General features: G+C 42.6%; 2 protein-coding genes across 4 annotated transcripts; both read left to right on the top strand.

Annotated features, from left to right (window-relative positions):
• Positions 1-268: 268 nt before the first annotated feature.
• Positions 269-4,042, top strand: LOC308112359 (uncharacterized protein). 2 transcript variants are annotated; one of them, XM_080467836.1, is made up of 3 exons: positions 269-479; positions 877-1,017; positions 2,508-3,345. In XM_080467836.1, the coding sequence occupies exons 1-3, from the start codon at positions 431-433 to the stop codon at positions 2,729-2,731; spliced, it is 414 nt and encodes a 137-aa protein (XP_080323962.1). In that variant the 5' UTR covers positions 269-430; the 3' UTR covers positions 2,732-3,345. The 2 variants fall into 2 exon arrangements, with proteins under 2 accessions (XP_080323962.1, XP_080323963.1); XM_080467837.1 differs by having other exon boundaries at positions 301-479; positions 904-1,017; positions 2,508-4,042.
• A 1,199-nt stretch (positions 4,043-5,241) lies between these two features.
• plekha2 (pleckstrin homology domain containing A2) lies at positions 5,242-19,521 on the top strand. Of its 2 annotated transcripts, XM_080467119.1 has the most exons (13): positions 5,243-5,551; positions 7,002-7,134; positions 9,284-9,444; positions 9,575-9,631; positions 10,071-10,119; positions 10,212-10,309; positions 11,211-11,342; positions 11,649-11,738; positions 11,848-11,916; positions 12,017-12,087; positions 14,144-14,207; positions 17,704-17,781; positions 18,021-19,521. In XM_080467119.1, exons 3-13 carry the CDS (start codon positions 9,304-9,306, stop codon positions 18,462-18,464), a joined length of 1,293 nt encoding a protein of 430 aa, XP_080323245.1. In that variant the 5' UTR covers positions 5,243-5,551; positions 7,002-7,134; positions 9,284-9,303; the 3' UTR covers positions 18,465-19,521. The 2 variants fall into 2 exon arrangements, with proteins under 2 accessions (XP_080323244.1, XP_080323245.1); XM_080467118.1 differs by lacking the exon at positions 7,002-7,134 and having other exon boundaries at positions 5,242-5,551.
• The last annotated feature ends 918 nt before the right edge of the window (positions 19,522-20,439 follow it).

The following is a 20,439-nucleotide window of genomic DNA, read 5'->3' as shown; positions in this document are numbered from 1 at the left end:
AGCTTGAGCGTCACTGCTCGCTGTGATGTAGAGTTCTGACTTTTTACACACACACACACATTTCGTTCAACATCCATCCTTTAGGCGCTGTCAGTTGGTAGGATAGCTGTGTTGTTGAGTCTAAATGATACAAATCGAACAAATTCCCTCTACATTCTTTGAGTGATCAGACTGAAATCTCTGTAACGCTGACCTATAATTGTGTCTCCCTGTTAAAGCTCGCTCAGTTAAGTCCATTATTTCAGGGTGCTGGCTGTGCAGCATAGATGGAGATTACATGGATAAGACTTTAATGCCCTCAGACACCTTCCCATGACTAAACCTCCTCCTCCTCCTCCTCTGCCACCTCCACCTCAGCCGATGGTGTCCCCTCCATCAGAGACTCACCTCAGCTCCTCCACTCCTTCTCTGTACTCTCGAAGACACGGCCATGAAGACTGCTCTTACTCTCCTGCTGCTCGTCTCCCTGGCCTGCCACAGTAAGTCTCTTTTGCACTGGAGTTTGGGGTGTTTGTTACAACAGGATAATATTTAGCTGATTGGCAGCTGACCGATTTAACACAGAGGTGATGAAAGGATTAGATCCGCTGCAAATCTTTTGATGATGTCCAACAATGCAAGTGTTGGACACTCAGCTTGTTTGGAGGAAAGATTTGTAAACTAATACAATCTATCAGCTTTGACTGTATTTCAAATTTACCGTAGAAAGTTTTTGAAAATCCCATGAAGCTGGGGTGTGTGTGTGTGTGTGTGTGTGTGTGTGTGTGTGTGTGTGTGTGTGTGTGTGTGTGTGTGTGTGTGTGTGTAAACAAACAAGTGTTGTCTCTCCCTATGTTCGCACAAGCCAGTGAACCTGCATGCTTAGTCTCAGTCCAGACGTTCTGTCTTGTTCTGTCTGTGAAGGCCACGCGCTCAAGTGTCACACGTGTGTAGCGTCCAATGAGGACGACTGCAACCGCCAGGGCTCCACTTCCTGTCCTCAGTATGCTGACGCATGCTCCACCATCACAGGGCCCAGTGAGTATAGAACACACACACACACACACACACACACACACACACAGACACACACACACACACAGATACACACACACACACACACACACACACACACACACACACACACACACACACACACACACACACACACACACACACACACACACACAGGTTGGGTTTAAATACAGTGACCTAAGTGGCTCACTAGAGGTCAGCACAATACTGACACTGGATTTATGATTCATTCCTCCTGACTCTCGACTGGATGTTTACGGTTTATGTCATGTTGCAGAACAGATTCGTGACATATGGGAACCTTTGATGATAACAATCATCCATCTTCTATACTGTGTTTTCCAAATATAGGGTTGTAGGTCACCAAAGCCAACCTCTGCTGACCATGGGTGGAGGCAGGGAGCCTTGGCAGGCCACCAGTCCATCACAGGCCAAACACAGAGACACACAACTACATTCACACTCCATTTAGAGAATCAATTAGCCTCAAATTAATATATTTGGGCTGTAGGTGGAAACCATAAACAAAACCCAAGTGCAAACATGGAGAATATGCAAACTCCATATAGAAAGGCCTCCTCTTAGGATCAAACCTGAAATATTCTCACTGACAACCTTCTCCACATCAACTCTATTCTCTTGAACAAAATGAAAAGATGACAGAAAATTCAACTGAATATCAATAAAGACACTTAACTTAAATTTAGGGGTATCTCTGTAGTTGTTCATCCCTGTTCATGTTTGGTGCAGTGTCTCTGAGGCTGAAATGCATATGCAGATATACATTTGTTTCTGTATCTCTGTCTGTCTAGTCTCACAGGATGTGTCTTTTAGTTTTATCACTGTGTTTTGATGCGGCCCCTTTTTGTCGATTTGACACAAAGGTTGTTTTGCTTCTCTCAAAGTTCACAATGGAACCAAAAATTATCCATATTTGACCGGTCTGGTAACAAACCCTCCTTCGTTGTGTCCTGGAACTGGTGGTAGATGTATTATCTGCCGACAAGATCACGTTCATATTAGTCACATTCCTGAAATGTTTTCTTTGGTTTCATTCACTAATGTTGTCTCACTGATAGTGACCATGACTTCCCCTAAGCCACGGGGGAGGATTGCTGCACCATGAGCATGAACACCGTTCGCCTTTTTGACCAATGATATATATTGTTCCTGATAAACTCTACGCTCTCCATCTCTCCGCCACTAGAGTCCTGCTTCACAATGATTCAGCTTTTCTCACTCATCTTGAATCGCCAAATCTCCTGGACGTGTCTCCTCCTCTCCTAAATAGGTCTGAAACGAAGCTCCCGATAGAACAGCAGAAATCTGCCACCTCTGAACACATTGTCCACCTCTGAGCATTACTCCGAAGAAGCTTTATTCCTGCTAAAGCTTCCCACTGCCACCTCACTATTGAACTAATCATACATTACTAATCTCCTTGGGGAAATTCTGTCATCCCAACTGTTTGTTTATGTGTCGTCCTCTTTCAGACACTGTCATGAAGTCGTGCTCTTACAAGGCATTCTGCGACAAGGCTCACGGCGGCGGCGGCTCCGGAGCCAAGATGGAGTGCTGCTTTGGTGATGACTGTAACGGGCCTCACAGGAGTCACAGCCACGGGAACCATCACGGAAACAGTGCCGGGGCCGTGGCCTCCAGCCCAGTCCTGCTGGTCACAGCACTGCTGCTGCGTATGGCCTTTAGTCAGTTCTAAACTCCTCCACCCCTTCTATTCCTCCATCCATTTATTCCCTTTATCTTTATGACATTGCTATGTAATCCATCCAAGTTGAGAAGGGTTCGAGTCCCAGCCAGTTTTATGGGATTTGTGTTTCTTTTGTCAAACATATGATAATAATGTTTTTCCAATGGTGGTGAGTTCAACAAACATGGCTGTTCCCACAAACATAAACTGCACTTCAGCAGCTTTATTTGTCTTTTAGTGTTTTTTAACATCAAAAACTTGAATAGTGACCTTTGTTGTCTTCTGTTTTATTTCTAGTCTCAGACGATGAAAAGCAGGATGAGAACGAGAGTATTTGCTGTGAATAACTGTTTAAGAAAGTGAAGAACACCTACTCTGGTGTAGCCAGGGGGGCTCTGGTGTGGTTTTGTTAGGTATCTGGGTGCCTCCGTGAGTAGCTTAAATGCACAGCTTCCTTCACACCACCCAACCACATCACACAACGGTTGCAATTGCAAAGACAATCCAAAACTCAGAAAGATGACTTTTAAAAATAACTGCAATAAAGTGCGTAGTGCATAATTTGTCTCGTTTTGTGCATGCAGACTGACTTTAATAAAAAAAAAAGATACTGTCAGAACCTTATCTGTGTTTTTAAGTGTGGTTAAGTTCAAACTGTGGTATTTGATTACCTATTCTGCAGAAATGAATGTTACCAATGGAAAAGCATGCAGAGGTTCATGCACAGTGACCTTTAGATATGGCTACAAAAATCTGAAAGTTTTAGTAACCTTCATGACTTCCTTCACAGCGACTCCAGTTTGCTGCAGTCGCCACAGGATATTAAATCAGTGAGGTAGGTCTCTCCATCCTCACACATCACATGATGTGCAACCACTTCCTCTTAACCGGAGGACACATATTTTACTAAAGGAAAGAAAATAGAGTGCAGACTCAACCCTGTAAAAATACATAGTCGTTAAAGCCAGAGGTGGGACTAAGTCCTTGTTTTGCAAGCAGCTCTTGTGCAGGTGGCAGAGAAACTTCAGACTTGACATCTTGACACGTGTGAAACCAGGTCATGTTGGTTCTTGCTCTGAACTCTCATAACTATTATGAAGAATAGTAATGCGGTTTCAGCGAATTACGTTTCAGTGGGTTCGTTGCGTTGGTCCTGCAGGACCTGCACCAAGTTGCTCTATATATCCTGTGTAGCTTGTCGACTTTTATCTTTATCATCAGCATAAGTCAAAGCTTTGGTCTTCATTATTACTATTGCACTTAACTCTGATGTACTATGTATTGAGCCTGAATACTTATACATCACAGTGCCCCACTTACAATAAGGCTGCCTGCTGTTGTCTCCATGTTCATAGTTTATCTCGAATGTTTTGTTGTTTGCTTTTTGATGATCCGATGACACCATGAATCCACCCCCCCCCCCCCCTTTTTTTTTTAACTGGTGACATCTTCTTTCTACTAACCGTAACTCCTGATGAACTGAATGAGTGAAGGAGTCATCAGACTGAGCAACGCACAGCGGACAGCTCAGCTTTTGTGTCACAGCAACACGACAATGATGCAGCTAAATATCACACAATATGAAGGGCAAGTAAGACAGGAGTTGGCATGTGCTCCCCGTGCATGTGTGGGTCTTCTCTGGGTTTTCTGGTTTCCTCCCATAATTCAAAAGACCTGTGTTTGAAGCTAATTGGCTAAACTTATTTGCCTCTAGGTTTCTCTGAGTTTGCCTTGCTGTAATAGACGTTCGACCTCTCCAGGTTGCATCCTGTTATCCCCTGTAGTCAGCTGGACTCCGCTCTTGAATTGGATGAAGCGGCTTCAAAGATGGCCGGAGGCACTTCATGCACCCTTAATCAACATTTCATGCTGGAGGCACACTAACCGTTTAGTAATTACAACACCAAGGTGCCTGTTGTTATCATTTTGATCAATTGTGGAGTTTGATGTGGTGAACTGGAACTTCTATATTAACTTTGCATTAAGGGACATAAGTGAATTTTATTGTGGCAGGAAACTAAAATACCAGTTAAAAAAAAAGAAAAGAAGCCAGGCATGCACAAGGAGAACATGCAAACTCAAGACAAGGCGAAGAACAAAAATAAAGATGTATAATGGGGAGAGTGGTAAACACTGCCCATTCTTGTTATTATCATCATCATCATCATCGATAGACCATGTTGGTGTGACATTGTGTACTCCTGTGGTTCACCTACAAAGAGACTCCACTGTCTTCCTGATTAAGACTGGTTTGTGTTTCTCTATCTTCACTCTGAATAACAGCAGAGACATAACACATTGCATGGAGCCTCAAGTTAAAAAAAGTGACATTTATTTACACATGTATTTATCTGGAAAGAAAATAAGATGGGGGGGGGGGGGGGGGGGGGGGCCACAAGAATCTAAAGATACTGTCAAAACAGTCAAAGTACAATTATAAAAAGCTTGTCGTTAGTTCCTCATATGTGACCGCAGGAGGAGGAGGAGGGAGAGAGGGAGGGAGGGAGGAGGAGGAGGGTAGAAGAGGGAAGAGGAGGGCCAGGCCCGGGCTAAAAGGACGCATAGATCACATCCGGGGCTGGTTTATTCTAATAACAAAACGTCCAACCCGGAAAAAAAGACAAGTCCTCTGTAATCCGATCACTTAATAAAATAGACGAGCGCGTGAGGGTGTTGGGCACGCTGGCCGCATTGATGTCTGCCGATCGTAAAAGTTGTTAAACAAAACTTTGTCGGTCATGCTCGTGTTTACCAAACTCGGGTGTCTCCTCCGCGCGTCGTAGCGCCGCGGGGCGCTGGCTGTGGCGCACACACCGACTCTTACAGCGGGTAAGTGCACACACACACACACACACACACACACACACACACACACACACACACACACACACACACACACACACACACACACAGCAGTTTATGACTGTGTGTGTGTGCACGGTACGGTCGGTGTGGCGGGTCTGCAGGATCTGGTGAGTCAGTGCAGGTCATTTGAGCTCAACTAACGTGTCTGTCCGTCTGTCAGGTGTTTCTGAGTAACATCCACGATCACACTTGTACCTTTCCTCACAGACTTCTTGTTCACGCAAACGGCCACAAACTTCACAGCCGCCATTCATTGGCGAGTCCACAACCTGGCAATTAAGTTTTATAGTCAATTATTCTCTCATTTCCTTTGATAATTAACATTTTGCCTCGTTAAATGTCAAGTTTTGTCCTACAAACGGTGCAGAACTCCAAATTATTTAGACTAATGGACATCTGTGAGGTACTTCTAGCCTCTGTACAAGTTTCAGTGTTTCAGATCAACTTTAATGACATCAGTTCACTTTACAGACTTTTTTAACGACTGCTTGTGTTAGGATTGTTGAGTGACAGCAAACTGGTTCAGTTCAAGAGGCAAGGCAATCCCCATGAATTATAAAATATAACATCCTGCTGTCATTTTTTTTTCTTGGCTCCCCAATCTGTAGCTTTTGTGCCAATATAAGCTATTTGTGGTTCAAGTTTGAAAGCGCAACACCTGGATTCATGACACAAGCCAGGAGGACCAGGTAGCTGTCAAATCAGCCTTTTTTTGTCACATGATCACCACTGAAAAACATAAAAATCCATATCCGACTAATGTTGTTTTGGTTACAAAATATCTTCAAGTGTTGTTGTTTTATTTACTTTGTAAAACATACACATTTCATTTTGTATAGGCAGTCATAATTGAAAAAACTCCGGATTCAATACCTGCTCGGCCTTGTCAGAGTGGTGTACTCTGGCTTCCTTCCATGGTCTAAAAATATGCATGTTTGGTTCTTGGGTCAGTCTATTTGCCCCCCAGTGTGATTGTGAGCGAGTGTGATTGTCTGTCTCTCTGTGTTTGGTGCGATGGACTGGTTACCGGTTCAGGGTGTATCCAGCTCTTTGCCCAGTGTCAGTGGGGATCTACACCAGCACTTTGTGAGTCTTGTTGATTGTCCTTGTTGTAGGAACAACAAAAAATAGCTGAAGGCGTAGTTGATCAATTGGATATAGAAAGCAAAGCCGTCTAGATTATTTCCAAAACATGTTTTGTATCATTCACAGAAAGGAAAAATCATCCTTGTGCGACTTTTCCACTGTCCATCCTTTATGCAACCTGTGGGCTTTGGCAAATGCAACACATTTTTTTGTTGTTTGAGTATTAATTCGGCATTTAGAGAATTAAAAAAAAACCTGTTCTTGTAGGTACAACTTCAGGTGACCAGTTCTCATGTAGCTTTGTTGCTGTCCGAAACTGACTTTCTAGGACCATCGAACCAACCATGGACAAGTCGTCTTCTTCTTATCCTCTCCAGTCCACCTCAGCATCAGACTTGATCGTCAGGGTCTTGATGATCAGCATTTTGGTCTGTGGTTGAATCTTTGGCTTGCCGTCATAGGTGAGGTTGCACTTCACATGAAGCTCTAGTCTGATCGGGTTTGTTTTATGCACACCAGACAACGTGATGATTACAGTATTTCATGCAGACGAAGCTCTAATGTGGGTTTGAGGTTTAATCGTATAAGACAAGACTTTTGTCTTCGCAAAAACAGATTTAATAGACTTTGCCAAGCTGTGGACATCAGTTTTATTTTGCATCCAGTTATTAATATGAACTTGATGTGAATCATCTTTGAGTGTATGTTGCCGTGGATTTTATAGTTTAAATGTTTAGATATGTCAGACACTCTTCTGGTATTCTGGCCTCCACAGGCCCAATTGAGAAGAGACTCATTTAATCCCTCAGTTTGTGTGAATCTGTTTGTAGGCAGATTTCAGTTCAGTACACCAAAAGTGGTCAGAGACAGTAACTCTATCACAGCTGTAATCTATACCTCGTGCCTGCCCTCATGCACATATGCTGTTTATATTAATTGTTGCATGCCTGACATCCTGCTGCAATTTAAAGCTGCCATGTCTAAAAATTTGTGGATAGTCTGTTTATCTGTTTATATTCATTGGTGAGGTTTTGTTGAAAAAAAAATGCCATAAGCTCGCTGCTGTGTATCCATGTAGTGGTTAATCCAGATGTTTTGTGATACCAGAAATGTTTTTTTGGGGGGGTGTCAATTAATGTGCGTGCGTATGGAGAGTGCCACTCTGAGCGCTGGTATCCGTGCAGCTTCAGTGTCATCATGTTCAATTTTTCCATCTCACCCAGTGTTTCTGCAAAATGCTTCTGTATCTGTGACCTGTTTTCAAGGCAAAAGAAGAAAAGTGGTTGCTGGGTTTACACGTCACAAGCACAGCCCACTAATTTTTTTCAAAGCCGTTTCAAAATTTTCATACCCATCAATTTAAAAATAGCTCCCTTGGAGTTGTGCTGAAACTTTGAAGATGCAGCTTGTGTGTGTGTGTGTGTGTGTCTGCTGCTATTTCTTTGTCTGCTGCTCTGTCGGGTGACGCGTGCAAATGTTTTCATGGGAATGTTGATAATTTCCATCTTCTGAAAGTTCTTGAGCCAAGAGTGTGCTGTCAAACAGGAACAACCATTCAGTCCTGATTATATATTTTATATAACGGTCACATTCAAATTTTTGTTCTTATGTAAATAAAAAATGAGTCGCAGATGTGGCCTAGTTAACCATCACATCACCTTTAACGCTTTTTTTCATATATTTAAAAGACAGGAAACCTAATGACCTTTTGAATCTGTGTTGGATTTACATATTCGGTTTATCCAATCGTGCACAATTTATCATGATGATGTCTTCAACTTTGGCCTGCAACAAAAATAGAAAATACGCTTGAGACCTTCTAAATGTTCTCTGAAATATCATTAAAAAAAAATGGAAAACTTCTCTGTCTTCAATGGTTGAAGTGATATTGTAGAGCAAGTAGTATTGAAATATCCTCAGCATGCCTGAGTGTGTGAGCTGAATGATCCTCGATTGTGTTTAGGAATCCGTCAGCAGCTACGTGATTCATGTGCATGGCATCATTTTCTCGAATGCATCTCTCCAGCTCTTTCCTCTCCTTCCTTCCCTTCTCCTCCCTCTCCTCCCTTGTCCTTCGCCAGTGGAAATGTGCGTGTGTGCAGATCTTGAGTGCAGTCTGTAATTTTTGGCTGTGGTGGAGGGCCTCAGCTCAGCCTCGGGCTTCAGGGTTTGCTGCTCAGCCTCAATCACGTCACATGAAAAACTGCTGAGTACGAAGTGTGTGTGTGTGTGTGTGTGTGTGTGTGTGTGTGTGTGTGTGTGTGTGTGTGTGTGTGTGTGTGTGTGTGTGTGTGTGTGTGTGTGTGTGTGTGTGTGTGTGTGTGTGTGTGTGTGTGTGTGTGTGTGTGTGTGTGTGTGTGTGTGTGTGTGTGTGTGTGTGTGTGTGTGTGTGTGTGTGTGTGTGTGTGTGTGTGTGTGTGTGTGTGTGTGTGTGTGTGTGTGTGTGTGTGTGTGTGTGTGTGTGTGTTTTAAATGAAAGATTATTTATCCTCGACATACATCAGCTTGTCTTTCCCTTTCTGTCCCATTAGTCTGTCTGCTTCTGTTGCTTCCCTCCACGTTCTCCCTCTCTCTGACCGTCTCACTGGAGTTTCTGTCTTCCCAACACAGTGATATGTGATAGCGGCAGCATGCCGTACATGGACCGGCTGAACCGTGTTTGCGGCTTCCTCGACATCGAGGAGAAGGAGAACAGCTGCCGCTTCCAGAGAAGATACTTCATCCTCGACACGCAGGGAAATGTTCTGCTCTGGTATATGGACAACCCTCAGGTGCTCCACACATCCATGCATGACAAATACTTGTACAAACTGCAAGAGGAAATGAAATTGACCAATAGGACCCCGTGGCCTTGGACTCTGAGCCAATGACCAGTTTTTGTGTGTTTGTGTTTGCATGCAGAACCTGCCCAGCGGAGCCAGCTTTGTGGGCAGCCTGCAATTAACCTACATCTCAAAGGTAAAAAACACCCTCTCAACTTCCTGCCGTTTCCTTACAATGTATAGACGCGCCGCCTCCAGTGACTGCAAGTACAGAAATGGAGACGCTTGAGAAGTGTGGACGCAAGAATTCCCAGAATGTGCACAAATGCAAAATCATTCAAGGGTTCACAGACACATGAGACCTCAGTTATCTGCAGTTTGCAGTCACATGCAGCACCGAGCTGGAGCAGACTTTGTGAAGTTTTCCAGATGTCAGTGTGCTTGGAGAGCTAACCAGAGATAATGACATCTGGCTTAGGAGCACTACAGTGCTGACTGCTCCTCCCTGGACACTCACTCATATACAAGATTCTCTTCTCTTCTCTTCTCTTCTCTTCTCTTCTCTTCTCTTCTCTTCTCTTCTCTTCTCTTCTCTTCTCTTCTCTTCTCTTCTCTTCTCTTCTCTTCTCTCTCAGGTGAATGAAGCTACAGCAAAGCAAAAACCTAAGACAGAGTTCTGCTTTGGTGAGTTTTCAGAGAGAACGTACAAGTAAATTCTAGTGATACTTGAAACTATACAGTGTCGATACTCGTGGGGCTGATTTCTCTCCCTGCAGTCATCAATGCCGTCTCCCGGCGGTACTTTCTCCAAGCCAATGATGCGACTGACATGAGGGATTGGGTGGAGGCACTCAACAGGGCGAGCAAGATCACTGTAAGTACAACACACACACACACACACACACACACACACACACACACACACACACACACACACACACACACACACACACACACACACACACACACACACACACACACACATTATAACATCATTCTTTAACATTACATTATAACCACATGGCTTCGTCTAACAAGCAGTAAATTAAAGGCTAAAGTAACAGTTACTGATAGGGGGATTTGTTTCCACCTGAGCGCAGGAAGCTATAATTTACAGTGGGGAGCCTAAAAACCAGTTTGGCCTGAGTGCGCTCACATGGCAGCACGTTGCTCACACGCATTGAATGAGGGAATTGTCAATCTGCAAGAACACAAGATAAAACTGGTCACTGTGGTGAGGGTGTGAGCATGCAGTTCATATTTGTACATATTTGTGTTTGAAATAACTGAAGCTTTATTGATAAGCGCTGTCAGGCATCTGGAGACGGAGAAGAGTTAGGGTTGTTTTTTTTTTTTTTTTTTTTTTAATTCTCTCACCTGCAGGGTGACACAGGAAGCCGCCCTGCTCATGATCGGTTTCACTTCCCTATCGAGGGCAGTTCTCTGACGCTTTTTCTCAGTTTCCTGGGCCTCAATGAAATGCTGTGTGTAGAAGCTTAAAATGAAAAACTGACATGATGCAAATCAAATCATACAAGTAAAAGGCAGATCACTGAATATAAAGTGATATTACTTCATATATTATGGTGAGTTTTCTTTAAAATGTGAGACAGTTTATGCTTGAACTGTTTAGGTTCATATTTAATGTGTGATTTTGTATTTTAAATATTCTCATTTTACTGGTCACCAACAATTAATATGCCGACATACTAGATGTAATGTAATTCAACTGCAAAGTTTATATATGCTTGTTTATACTTCCTATTTGTTCCCAGGTGCCGAAGTCTTGTCCTGTACCCCAGAGGTCTGAAGTGAGCACAGTGATCAGTGACAGGCAGGGAGGGAAGAGACAGCAGGCCTACAAGACTGAGATAATCGGCGGTGTTGTCGTCCACACCCGCATCCAGGTAAAGTAGAGGGAGCTACAATAATGCATTATTACAAATGTCAACAGTGACACTGATGGGGTAACAAGCTTTCCACAAACTTTCTATACCCAGTAGTATCTCTAAAGGCTGTAGCCTGGCAATAAGCCACAACTAGGAAAATGTCTCTGAAGCATTAAACAAAGAGAAAACAACACAATTTTCCATTTGTGATGAGAAGCATGCAGCGTTGTTTGCAGGCTGAGATAACTGATGGTGAGGGTGGTGGTGGCAGTGACCATGACTGCTTAAATGAATAATGAAGCTGGTTATGATGAAATGTTTCAGAATGAGAGTGATGAGGCAGAGGGGAGAGAGAGGAAGGGAAGCAGGCCAGGCGTGCTGAGATGTGGTTACTGTGTTAAACAAGGAAATGTGGTAAGTGCCCGCCGACTTAGAGCAGATTAGCTCCGTGTTTGAGTGAAAACAGCGTGTGTGTGTGTGTGTGTGTGTGTGTGTGGAAACTGTTATGTGGTGTGTGTTTCAGAGGAAGAGCTGGAAGAGGCGGTTTTTCACCCTGGATGACAACGCAGTCAGTTACTACAAATCTGAGATGGTGAGGAGACTCTTTCTATGTACTGGTGACGTTTGTGTGTCTCAAGCTGTTGCAGCGAGTGACTGTGTTCTTTGTCTGATCGTGTTGGAAAATGCCTCAGGACAAGGACCCTCTCCGAGCGATACCACTGAAAGACATTCAGAAGGTCCATGAATGCCTCGTCAAGTCTGGGTGAGTCATCACCATCAAAGTTCTGCTTTTTCTCCATCTGGCTATCAATCCCCCATAGATGTGTACGGGACAGGATTTATTGGTTGGATTGGAGAACTGAAGGGGTGGACTCGTCCCACTCCACCATAAAATGTACCGTTCCTCATAAAGCTGGATGCGTCGCCAGTGACACACAAGAGCAAACACGGAAAGACAAACAACCACACACATTCACAGCCAGACTAAATCAGATTTGACGACGTGATTGAGCCGAGTTAACATTTCCGCGGCTCCCAATCAGAGCATGACCTGGGAAAAGCCCGGAAGGTAGACTAGTTGCTAACCCTGCTCCTAACACGTTCACACCCACCCTGAACTAACCAAGCAGGGTTAGAATTTGAGGGTTGCCAGGTCCGTATGAAAAGGTCTCAAAAAGAAAGTAATTTACCTGCCCAAATATTAACACATTATCCTCACGTTTTACTGTGCCGCCGTTAAAAAAAACCCCGATGGTTCTATAAATAACTCAACATGCTTTTAGACTCTGGGAATAAAGAAGTGAAAATCAAAAACCACCCTCAGGGAAAACATGCATGTGAGGTTATTTCTGTGAGGACAGATCCAGTATGAAACATGTTAGAGGTGTTACCTTTCGCCCATTTATACATGCTGCTGCAGCTATTGGCATGGTTGGTAGTATCTTGTATCACTGATGTCCAAATCAGTGAATGAAGCTGAAATGAGATCTTGCATTGAATAGCTTCTTATTTTCATGTTTACAGTTAAATTGCATGGATCAGTGCACAGTTTTTCCACACACTGATCACAGATTTTGGGATCCTAATAGCATGTTACCATGAGACCCTAACAAACACCTAAAAAGAAGATTACTTGAGTAAGAGGTTCCTGGTGTAAAGATGAGATGTACGGTAATTTAACCTTTAATTGAAGTAACCAGGCCAGCTCTGTGATTATGCAAATTACAGCCGCAGCGGTAGTTTGGTAGGGTGCATTGAGCTGAAACCCTTTGATTTTAATGTGAAGCAGCTTGTTGTTACCTCTGACACGTCACTTCACTGTTCAGCCCACTGGGATGTTGATGCTGAGATTTAAGACGAGCTCGCCAATGAGTGTAAATATTGTGTTGGGCGGGAGGTGTACAGCAATTTCTCACAGTTCAAAATGTCAAACAGGTATTCAATTAGATTTAGATGTGGAAAGCTGCATCCGTTGCCCTTCATACACTTTGGATGGATTGTCATCATGGAAGACGCCACTCTTTTTAGGATAGATGTGTTTCACCACAGTATAAAATGACCACTTGCTATAGTCTCTCTTCCTCTTTGGATGCTTCCCCAATCATACCAGCGACTCGCCCTACACAGTGTCACAGTGCTTTCAGAGCCTCCTCCGTGTCGGGTCAACTGCAGGTTTTCTTTTTTCAACTGAATACATTATTTACACATGAACAGATGTGAGGAGGCCTTAAAATGTTGCAGTCGCAGACAAGCTTATTATCTGTAATGGTTTACTTGGAGTTGTTGCTCGGTCCAGATTAGAGTTTGAATTGTGTTGTACAACATCAGGATCGAATGCTGACTTCCGGGGGTGTCCACAAACTGACAGTAGAGGGAACATGAAGAGGGGAAGTTTGAAGCACATGCAAAAGCCCCCCCCCCCAGTATGTAAATGTATTTTTGGGATGTTGCGTCATAGATGCAACAACTATACTTTATTTACACTTTATATTATGTCATTATTATTACATTGATTTTACAACTTTTGGTGTGGTTTTGCTGTCAACATTAGAGAAAAAAAGAACTAACATTACTAAAGTTTGTGTCTACTTTCAGTTTCCATTACCACAGTTACACAATTTGAGATGTATAATTTCTTTTTAAAAAGAATGTCGGTTGAAAACTGAACCTTATGGGGGTTGTTTTTGTGCAGTGTGGTTATCCTGTGTTGTTGTATATTTTAACCAAATTTGTACACATGAAGAATATAAATGTCAATTGGAAACGAAGCTGTTCTTCAGCCGGTTAAACGGGCAATCATCTTTGTCTTTGTCTGTCAGGGATCTCCTGCTGAGAGATAACCTCTTTGAGATCATCACCGGCTCCAGAACTTTCTACATACAGGTAAAATCCTTTCTTCATGTTCACCAGTTTGTTTTTCCTAATGCAGCATAGAAGCCCATGTCCCTCACGTGTTCTGTTTTTTACTCGATCAACTTGAGCTGAAAGAGCGCAGCTGTGTTTTCGCTGGAGTCGGCATTCTGTTTTCGACAATGTTTTTTTCTTAATGCACTGCTGCTGATGTGTGGCACAGGCCTTCTTTCTTAGGGGCGTGAAAAGTTTGTTTTAGTGAAATGGGCACAGCCATCTGTTACCATAACAACAATAATATCCTGTTCCTCCCCCTGGGAGAACAGCTGACTGAGAGGGGTGTGGGGGGGGGGGGTCAAGGCAGATGGGAAGTGCTGGGAGAGTGAGTGAGACTGCAAGCCTGAGCGCTTTTGTTTGTCTGTGCAGGAAGAGAAAGGCGGCCTGGCAAACGTGAGACAAACAAAAACAAATTAGACAGAAATTGTTTTGACCATTGTTTGGGCAGAAAACCACATTAGAAGCCAACCGACGTTTCGGTGTTGTCGTTCTGTTGTTCGACAGCTGTGGAGCTGACTCCTCTCTGTTCGCAGAAGCTTTTGGGTTACTGGTTAATATTCCACTAAACTCCTGTTTACTGAGGAAAGAAAGTCTCGTTGATCCTGAACTAATTCAGTACTCCTGACTGCATCATGAAGAATGCCTAACTGTATCGAACATGAACATGAGGAGGCCTCCACAAGACATGTGATGTATTAACGGCATTAAATGAACATTAACTTGCCGTTATAAGAGCTCTCTGTTGCTGCCTACATGTTCATTTCAGCTGCTTAATCGCTGCTTTTTCTAGTCATCACAAGTTCACACATCTTTTATTTAAGTTTAAGTTGAGTCCTATATGACCACAAAATAACTCATTGCAATGGAGCCTGCTTAATGCTACAATAAGACATCCTCATTGGGGAAAAATGTAAATGTAAGGCTCACTTTTTTTCCTGCAATTAGAAAGTAACTACCACTTTTTGAAGCTGTAACTATTAGCAGCAAGTACGTACTGATTTACAGTAACTTACAAAACAGTGGTTATGATATTGTGGAAACAGAATTATTTTAAATTAAAAGTAGAAAGTAAAACTGGAGATGATTGAGAGCGATACCTGCTCAGACACAAATTCCTGCAATGCATCAATTGAATAGTTTCAGTTTTAAGAAAAAGAAAATTTATCAAGGTTAGTTTCTGGTAAATGCGGTGACAAGTTAAATAAAATGACAAAATCTGTACATTTGAAAGTTCACGTAGAAAACTCTTTGTTGTTACTTTATGCCATTCTTTGTATTGATTATAAATATTGCCAGAATAACGGTTGAGGAGAAAAGGTGACCACATGAGGTAAAGGTTGACCCAGGTTAAGACCTGAAACCAGAAATGAGAGAATCTTATATCTACTCACTTCACCACAAGTCCTGGACCACAGTGGAGGTTAAACATGGAATAGTGTTGTCGAGTATTGAGACGCCAAAGTGAGTTGTGATAAATAAACACTTGGATAAATGATACTTCTGTCTTTGGGCTCTGGATTTATGCTTCCCAATAATTGTGCTCTTTTTCTTCTTGGACCCAATTTTAACTGTGCTGTGTTAATATTCATTTCTTTTTTTAAATTACATGTGCATCTGCAGTTCCCATTAACATGTTTCCTGAAGCAGAGTGTTTGACTTTGCTGTTTTAAGTAATGATTCAATGATTTTAGTCTTTCTGGCTTGTTACCAGCAGGTAAGATGTAATGTAGAAATGTCAGATATGATTAGTTGTCAACACAATCTTCGGGCAGACGGGCCTCGTGTAACTGGTCAACTAAGTTCAGGCTGTGTTTAGTAATATGTATACTCACTGGGTATTTCCTCAAGTGAATGTTCTAATATTTGTTAATGCTAATCAGCCAATCACATGGCAGAACCTCAGTGTGCTGAGACAATTAGATCAGGTCAAGATGAGCTGGTGAAGTGAAGTGAGGAATGATGATCGAAGTGACTTTGAACCAGGTATGGGTGTTGCTGCCAGATGACCTAATCTGCTGTTCTGCTGGGATTTTCAAACGAGTTTACAGAGAATAGTCTGGATGAGAACATGTCCAGTGAGGGACAATGCTCCGGCATTTTGGCTGAAAGGAAACTGGACAGACTGGTTTGTGATGACAAAAGAAACAAATTTTAAAACCACTTTTTACAACCAGGGTGTGTAGGAGACTATTGATGATCGCACAACACATTTACCTTTGAAGATGATGTGCTGCAGCAGCACAGCACCACACCGGGCGTCACTGCACTCTGCGAAGGAAACTGAGTCTGCGATTCCTTCAGGCTCACCCAAATTGGACAATATAGAATTGGGAAAGCGTTGCCTGCTCTGATGCGTTCTGCTGTGACATTTAGATATTAGGTTCAGAAATTGGTTTGAAGAACATGAAAGTACAGATCCACCCCACCCTGTATCAAAGGAATTCACCGTACGTCGATGGCAATTACCAGATTTCAAAGTACTTTTGGGATCTAGTGGAAGAAAATATTCACATCGTCACTATTCAGTTTAGCAAACGTGTGATCCTGACACATCATTATGGACCAAAATATCAGAGGATTATTTTCTGTACAAAAAATAGACCATTTCAATGTTAAAAGGAAGTTCAAAGATTACTTGTGAGGTATACGTAATGTTTTGGCTGTGAATGTTGCAAATGTTGACATCACCATGATGATAAATTTGCAATTTATTGTGCAGCTCTGCTCAGAGTAACTGCCCTCAATCCTGTACTAAGCACTAATGCTTCTACTGCTTATTTCATTTTTTTGTGGCTTAGATCATCTCAGCAGAGTTGGTAAAAGTACAAAAGGTAGAGGTACAGATTTTTTTATTTAATTTTTTTAAAGTAAAAGCCCTGATTTAGCGTAAATAAATCAAGTGCAGGTTCAGAATTAGACCTGGATACTAAAGTAAAAATCGTATACTTACATGATAATCTTTTAGGGCACTTTCAAACTTTATGTTTTGGTGGTAGATGGGATTTGTATTCACTGACATGCAAGCACACATAACTGTTGTTATTTATATGATGTATCTGGTCATATTGGATCCACCAGCTGAATTACCAATGACAGAAATTCAATAATTTTCAAAATAAAAAATACAGGTAATGAATGACCTGTATGGACTTCGTATCAAACACTTGGATATCCATTTAAAAGTTTCCATTTGAAAATTTTGTTTTTGAACCCGAAGCCAGAAGTCCTAGGATTAGAGTATTATTGATGAAAAGTTGATCTTTCCTTCTGCAGCTTTGTTATTGATAACTGTTACTAGTACAGATACCTTAAGATTCCTTCAAGTAAAGTAATGAACTTGGCACCACTTCATCGCTGTAAAGCACAATATCAGCTGTGAAATAAGATTAGAGTCTCAGTTTACAGTGTCTACTATCAAAATATAAAATGTCCTGATTTTGTAAGGCTTCATCCTCTACACTTTGTTTCACAGACAGACTCCCCAGGGGAGATGCGTGGGTGGATCAGAGACATTGAGCTGAAGATCCAGGATTTCAGAGGTCCCCCTAAGGTAAAGAAGTCAGTCAAATTTGGTCATGAAGGCAACTGGGTTTGCTTTTAGGTCTGAAAACGTTCCACCTGTCATTGGAACAGCTTTATCAGATCAAGCAAAGCCACTTCCCCTCATGAGAGAATGGATTTACTCTGCCATGACTTGATTACTGGGAATGTTCACAAACAGCATTTCATTTAAAACCAATTCTAACTCTTCTCTTAACGGTTATTTGTTTGTCTTGTCTCTAATTGCAGGGTTTCTCATTTAAGCGTCCATCTTCTCTCTATCGAAGTCACAACGCGTCCTGTGCATCTCGTGGGCAGCAGGGCGAGGATCGCAGACACACGCTGGCGAAGTCTTGCTCGGTAGCGCCGGGTTGGCAGCCGTGGACGCCCGTCCCACAGTGTGACCCCTCGGCCCTCGATGCGGAAGATAACGACAGCGTGTTCAGCGCCGCTCCCACACTGCCTTCCCTCTCATCCTCCTCCACCTCTTCATCCACCTCCTCCTCCTCTAACTCCCTCTCCAACCCAGCCCCTTGCCCCAGCGCGCCTCCTCCATCGTCGGCCAGCCTTCTCACAGCGTCTGCAGAAGCGGCGAGCGGACGCCGGAGGCACCGCTCGCAGCCCCAGCCTCACACCGGCTGCACGTTCCCGTTCAGCCTGGATGACGACGGCATTCGCACCACGGACGTCTAGTCCAGCGAGGGCGGTCCAGACTCCCGTGTGGACTTAAGTGTTGGTACCCGTTTTAAAATGAATGTGACTGGTGATAATAGTATTCCCTGCTAATGAAGTGACACTCTGGCCTTCTTCCTCAATGCCATGACGTGAGATTGGTGCCCCCTGCTGGTGGTGTAGCTGTTGTGCAGGCGGAGTTTGCACTGGGTTGGGGGAGAGGCCAAGAGATGGAGTATGTTACGTTCACAGGACTGTGAAAAGACGGCGTGTTCTTAGTGCAACATCCTCTGAAAACTTGAATAATCTTAATTGTTGTTATAGATTTTTTTTTTCTTTTAAATGGCACATGCTTTTAACCTGTTGCACTCGACTCCCACTGGATTCACGTCTCTTTCACTAGAAGTATTCAAAACAAAGTGTTTCATGGCATTTTAACTCTTTAGCATCCACATTTTGGTATTCTCATTTTGTTCCCTCAAAATACTTTTAAACATTGTGGACAGATTTTGTTCCTTGTTGGGCCCAACAGTGTTTTGTTTGGGGTTTTTTCATTCACACTTACTTTAAAAGCCTTACAATGACTCACATTTATTTAGGATTCACAAGCATTTTAATTCATTAAGTGGTGTGTATGTGTCCAACAGGGGCCTTATAAAATTGATGGTAAACTGCGACTTGTCTTTAGGGTTTCTAACACGGTACCTATTATTAATATTCCAGTGTTTTCGTGGATCAAAGTACAGCTCATCAGGGGGTTCACAGCTATGTGAAGCGTGTTCTTTATTATTGCAGCATTATGTGGGAAGACTTGCCACTACGTTTGGTAATTTAACTGTAATTCCGCACTTTGCATTCCTAATTTCTTTTCTTGTTACAGCTTTTATGGCAGATACTGCAGTTTTCTCTCAAGACTTTTGATACACCAGTTAACTCATCACTGTGTAGGCTCAGACACCTTAAAACATCATAGATGTGGTACCACGTTCATTCTTTTTTTTTTTTTAAGCTAAGTGCATTTGTCTGCCTGCAGAAAATGTTAATAATCTTTTCTGTACATTAAACAATGCTTTTTATATGTCTTGTTCAGGTTGTTTATTCATGAGTGTAAAAGTTTATTGTTCTGACTTTCTAACATCTGCCATTTAGTGGATGATGCATTCACATGGATTTCACACAAAAATGGTTTTAAATTCCCCCCCCCCCCCCCCCCAAAAGAAGTGAAAGCTTAAGGACTTTTTTTTTTTTTTTTTAAATGTTAAAGGGCACAAATTGTCCGAGGGCCTCACCAGCACGAGGTCAAGGTCAACTCGTATGCCCTTTAACACCATCACCTTCACAAGCACATGCATGCATACACATGTCGTCACCAGAGGCTGTGTTAAGTGAAGTGTTTCACACATCTGAAGACAAGTCTATTTGTTAAAGTCCTTAAACCTCTGCACTGACCTCTGAACACTCCTCTCTCTGCCTCGCAGTGCAGCTGTGTGGCTACAGGACCGACGGGAGTAAACTGTCTCCTGTGAATGACTTTAACTCGAGTGTGTAGATTTAAAAAGGCCCTGAGTGCCTGTGAAATGTCAGCTGTGTTGAAATGAGTTTTCAGTCTGTTAAAGACGAAACTCCTCCAGGTAATGGAGAGAAATCCAAGCTGAAACAAGTGGCACAGACAGAAAAGATGATAGTCAAAATTTCAGCCACACCAGAGCTAAAATGTGACACTTGGTACATTGATTCACTTTAAACCCATATTCTTTTTTTTTTTTTCTTTCTTTTTTTTTGATGGCCTACTGGTTTCTCTGTTCATGCAATACACACTGAGAGACAAAGATGCATGATCGGAAATATGGCACCACATCCGATGCCTTCAGGGGTTAATTTCTTTCTTGTTTCTGCACAATAATATAAAGGTCACACAGCACTTCAGTCTCACACCAGTGAGTGACAGACTTTTCTGAGGGCAAACGGACACTCGGCTACCCTAAAGGTTAAAGTT

Source organism: Lipophrys pholis (genome assembly GCF_963383615.2).
Source record: "Lipophrys pholis genome assembly, chromosome: 7".
Classification (NCBI taxonomy): Eukaryota; Metazoa; Chordata; class Actinopteri; order Blenniiformes; family Blenniidae; genus Lipophrys; species Lipophrys pholis.
The sequence above is the reverse complement of the archived record's forward strand: the minus strand, read 5'-3'. Positions and strand labels throughout refer to the sequence as shown.

Coding starts and splice junctions, on each gene's coding strand:
- LOC308112359 (XM_080467836.1), top strand. CDS start 431: ATGAAGACTGCTCTTACTCTCCTGCTGCTCGTCTCCCTGGCCTGCCAC. Junction 480..876: donor CGTCTCCCTGGCCTGCCACA/GTAAGTCTCTTT, acceptor GTCTCAGTCCAG/ACGTTCTGTCTTGTTCTGTC. Junction 1,018..2,507: donor CTCCACCATCACAGGGCCCA/GTGAGTATAGAA, acceptor GTCCTCTTTCAG/ACACTGTCATGAAGTCGTGC.
- plekha2 (XM_080467118.1), top strand. CDS start 9,304: ATGCCGTACATGGACCGGCTGAACCGTGTTTGCGGCTTCCTCGACATC. Junction 12,088..14,143: donor GAATGCCTCGTCAAGTCTGG/GTGAGTCATCAC, acceptor TTTGTCTGTCAG/GGATCTCCTGCTGAGAGATA. Junction 17,782..18,020: donor ATTTCAGAGGTCCCCCTAAG/GTAAAGAAGTCA, acceptor CTCTAATTGCAG/GGTTTCTCATTTAAGCGTCC.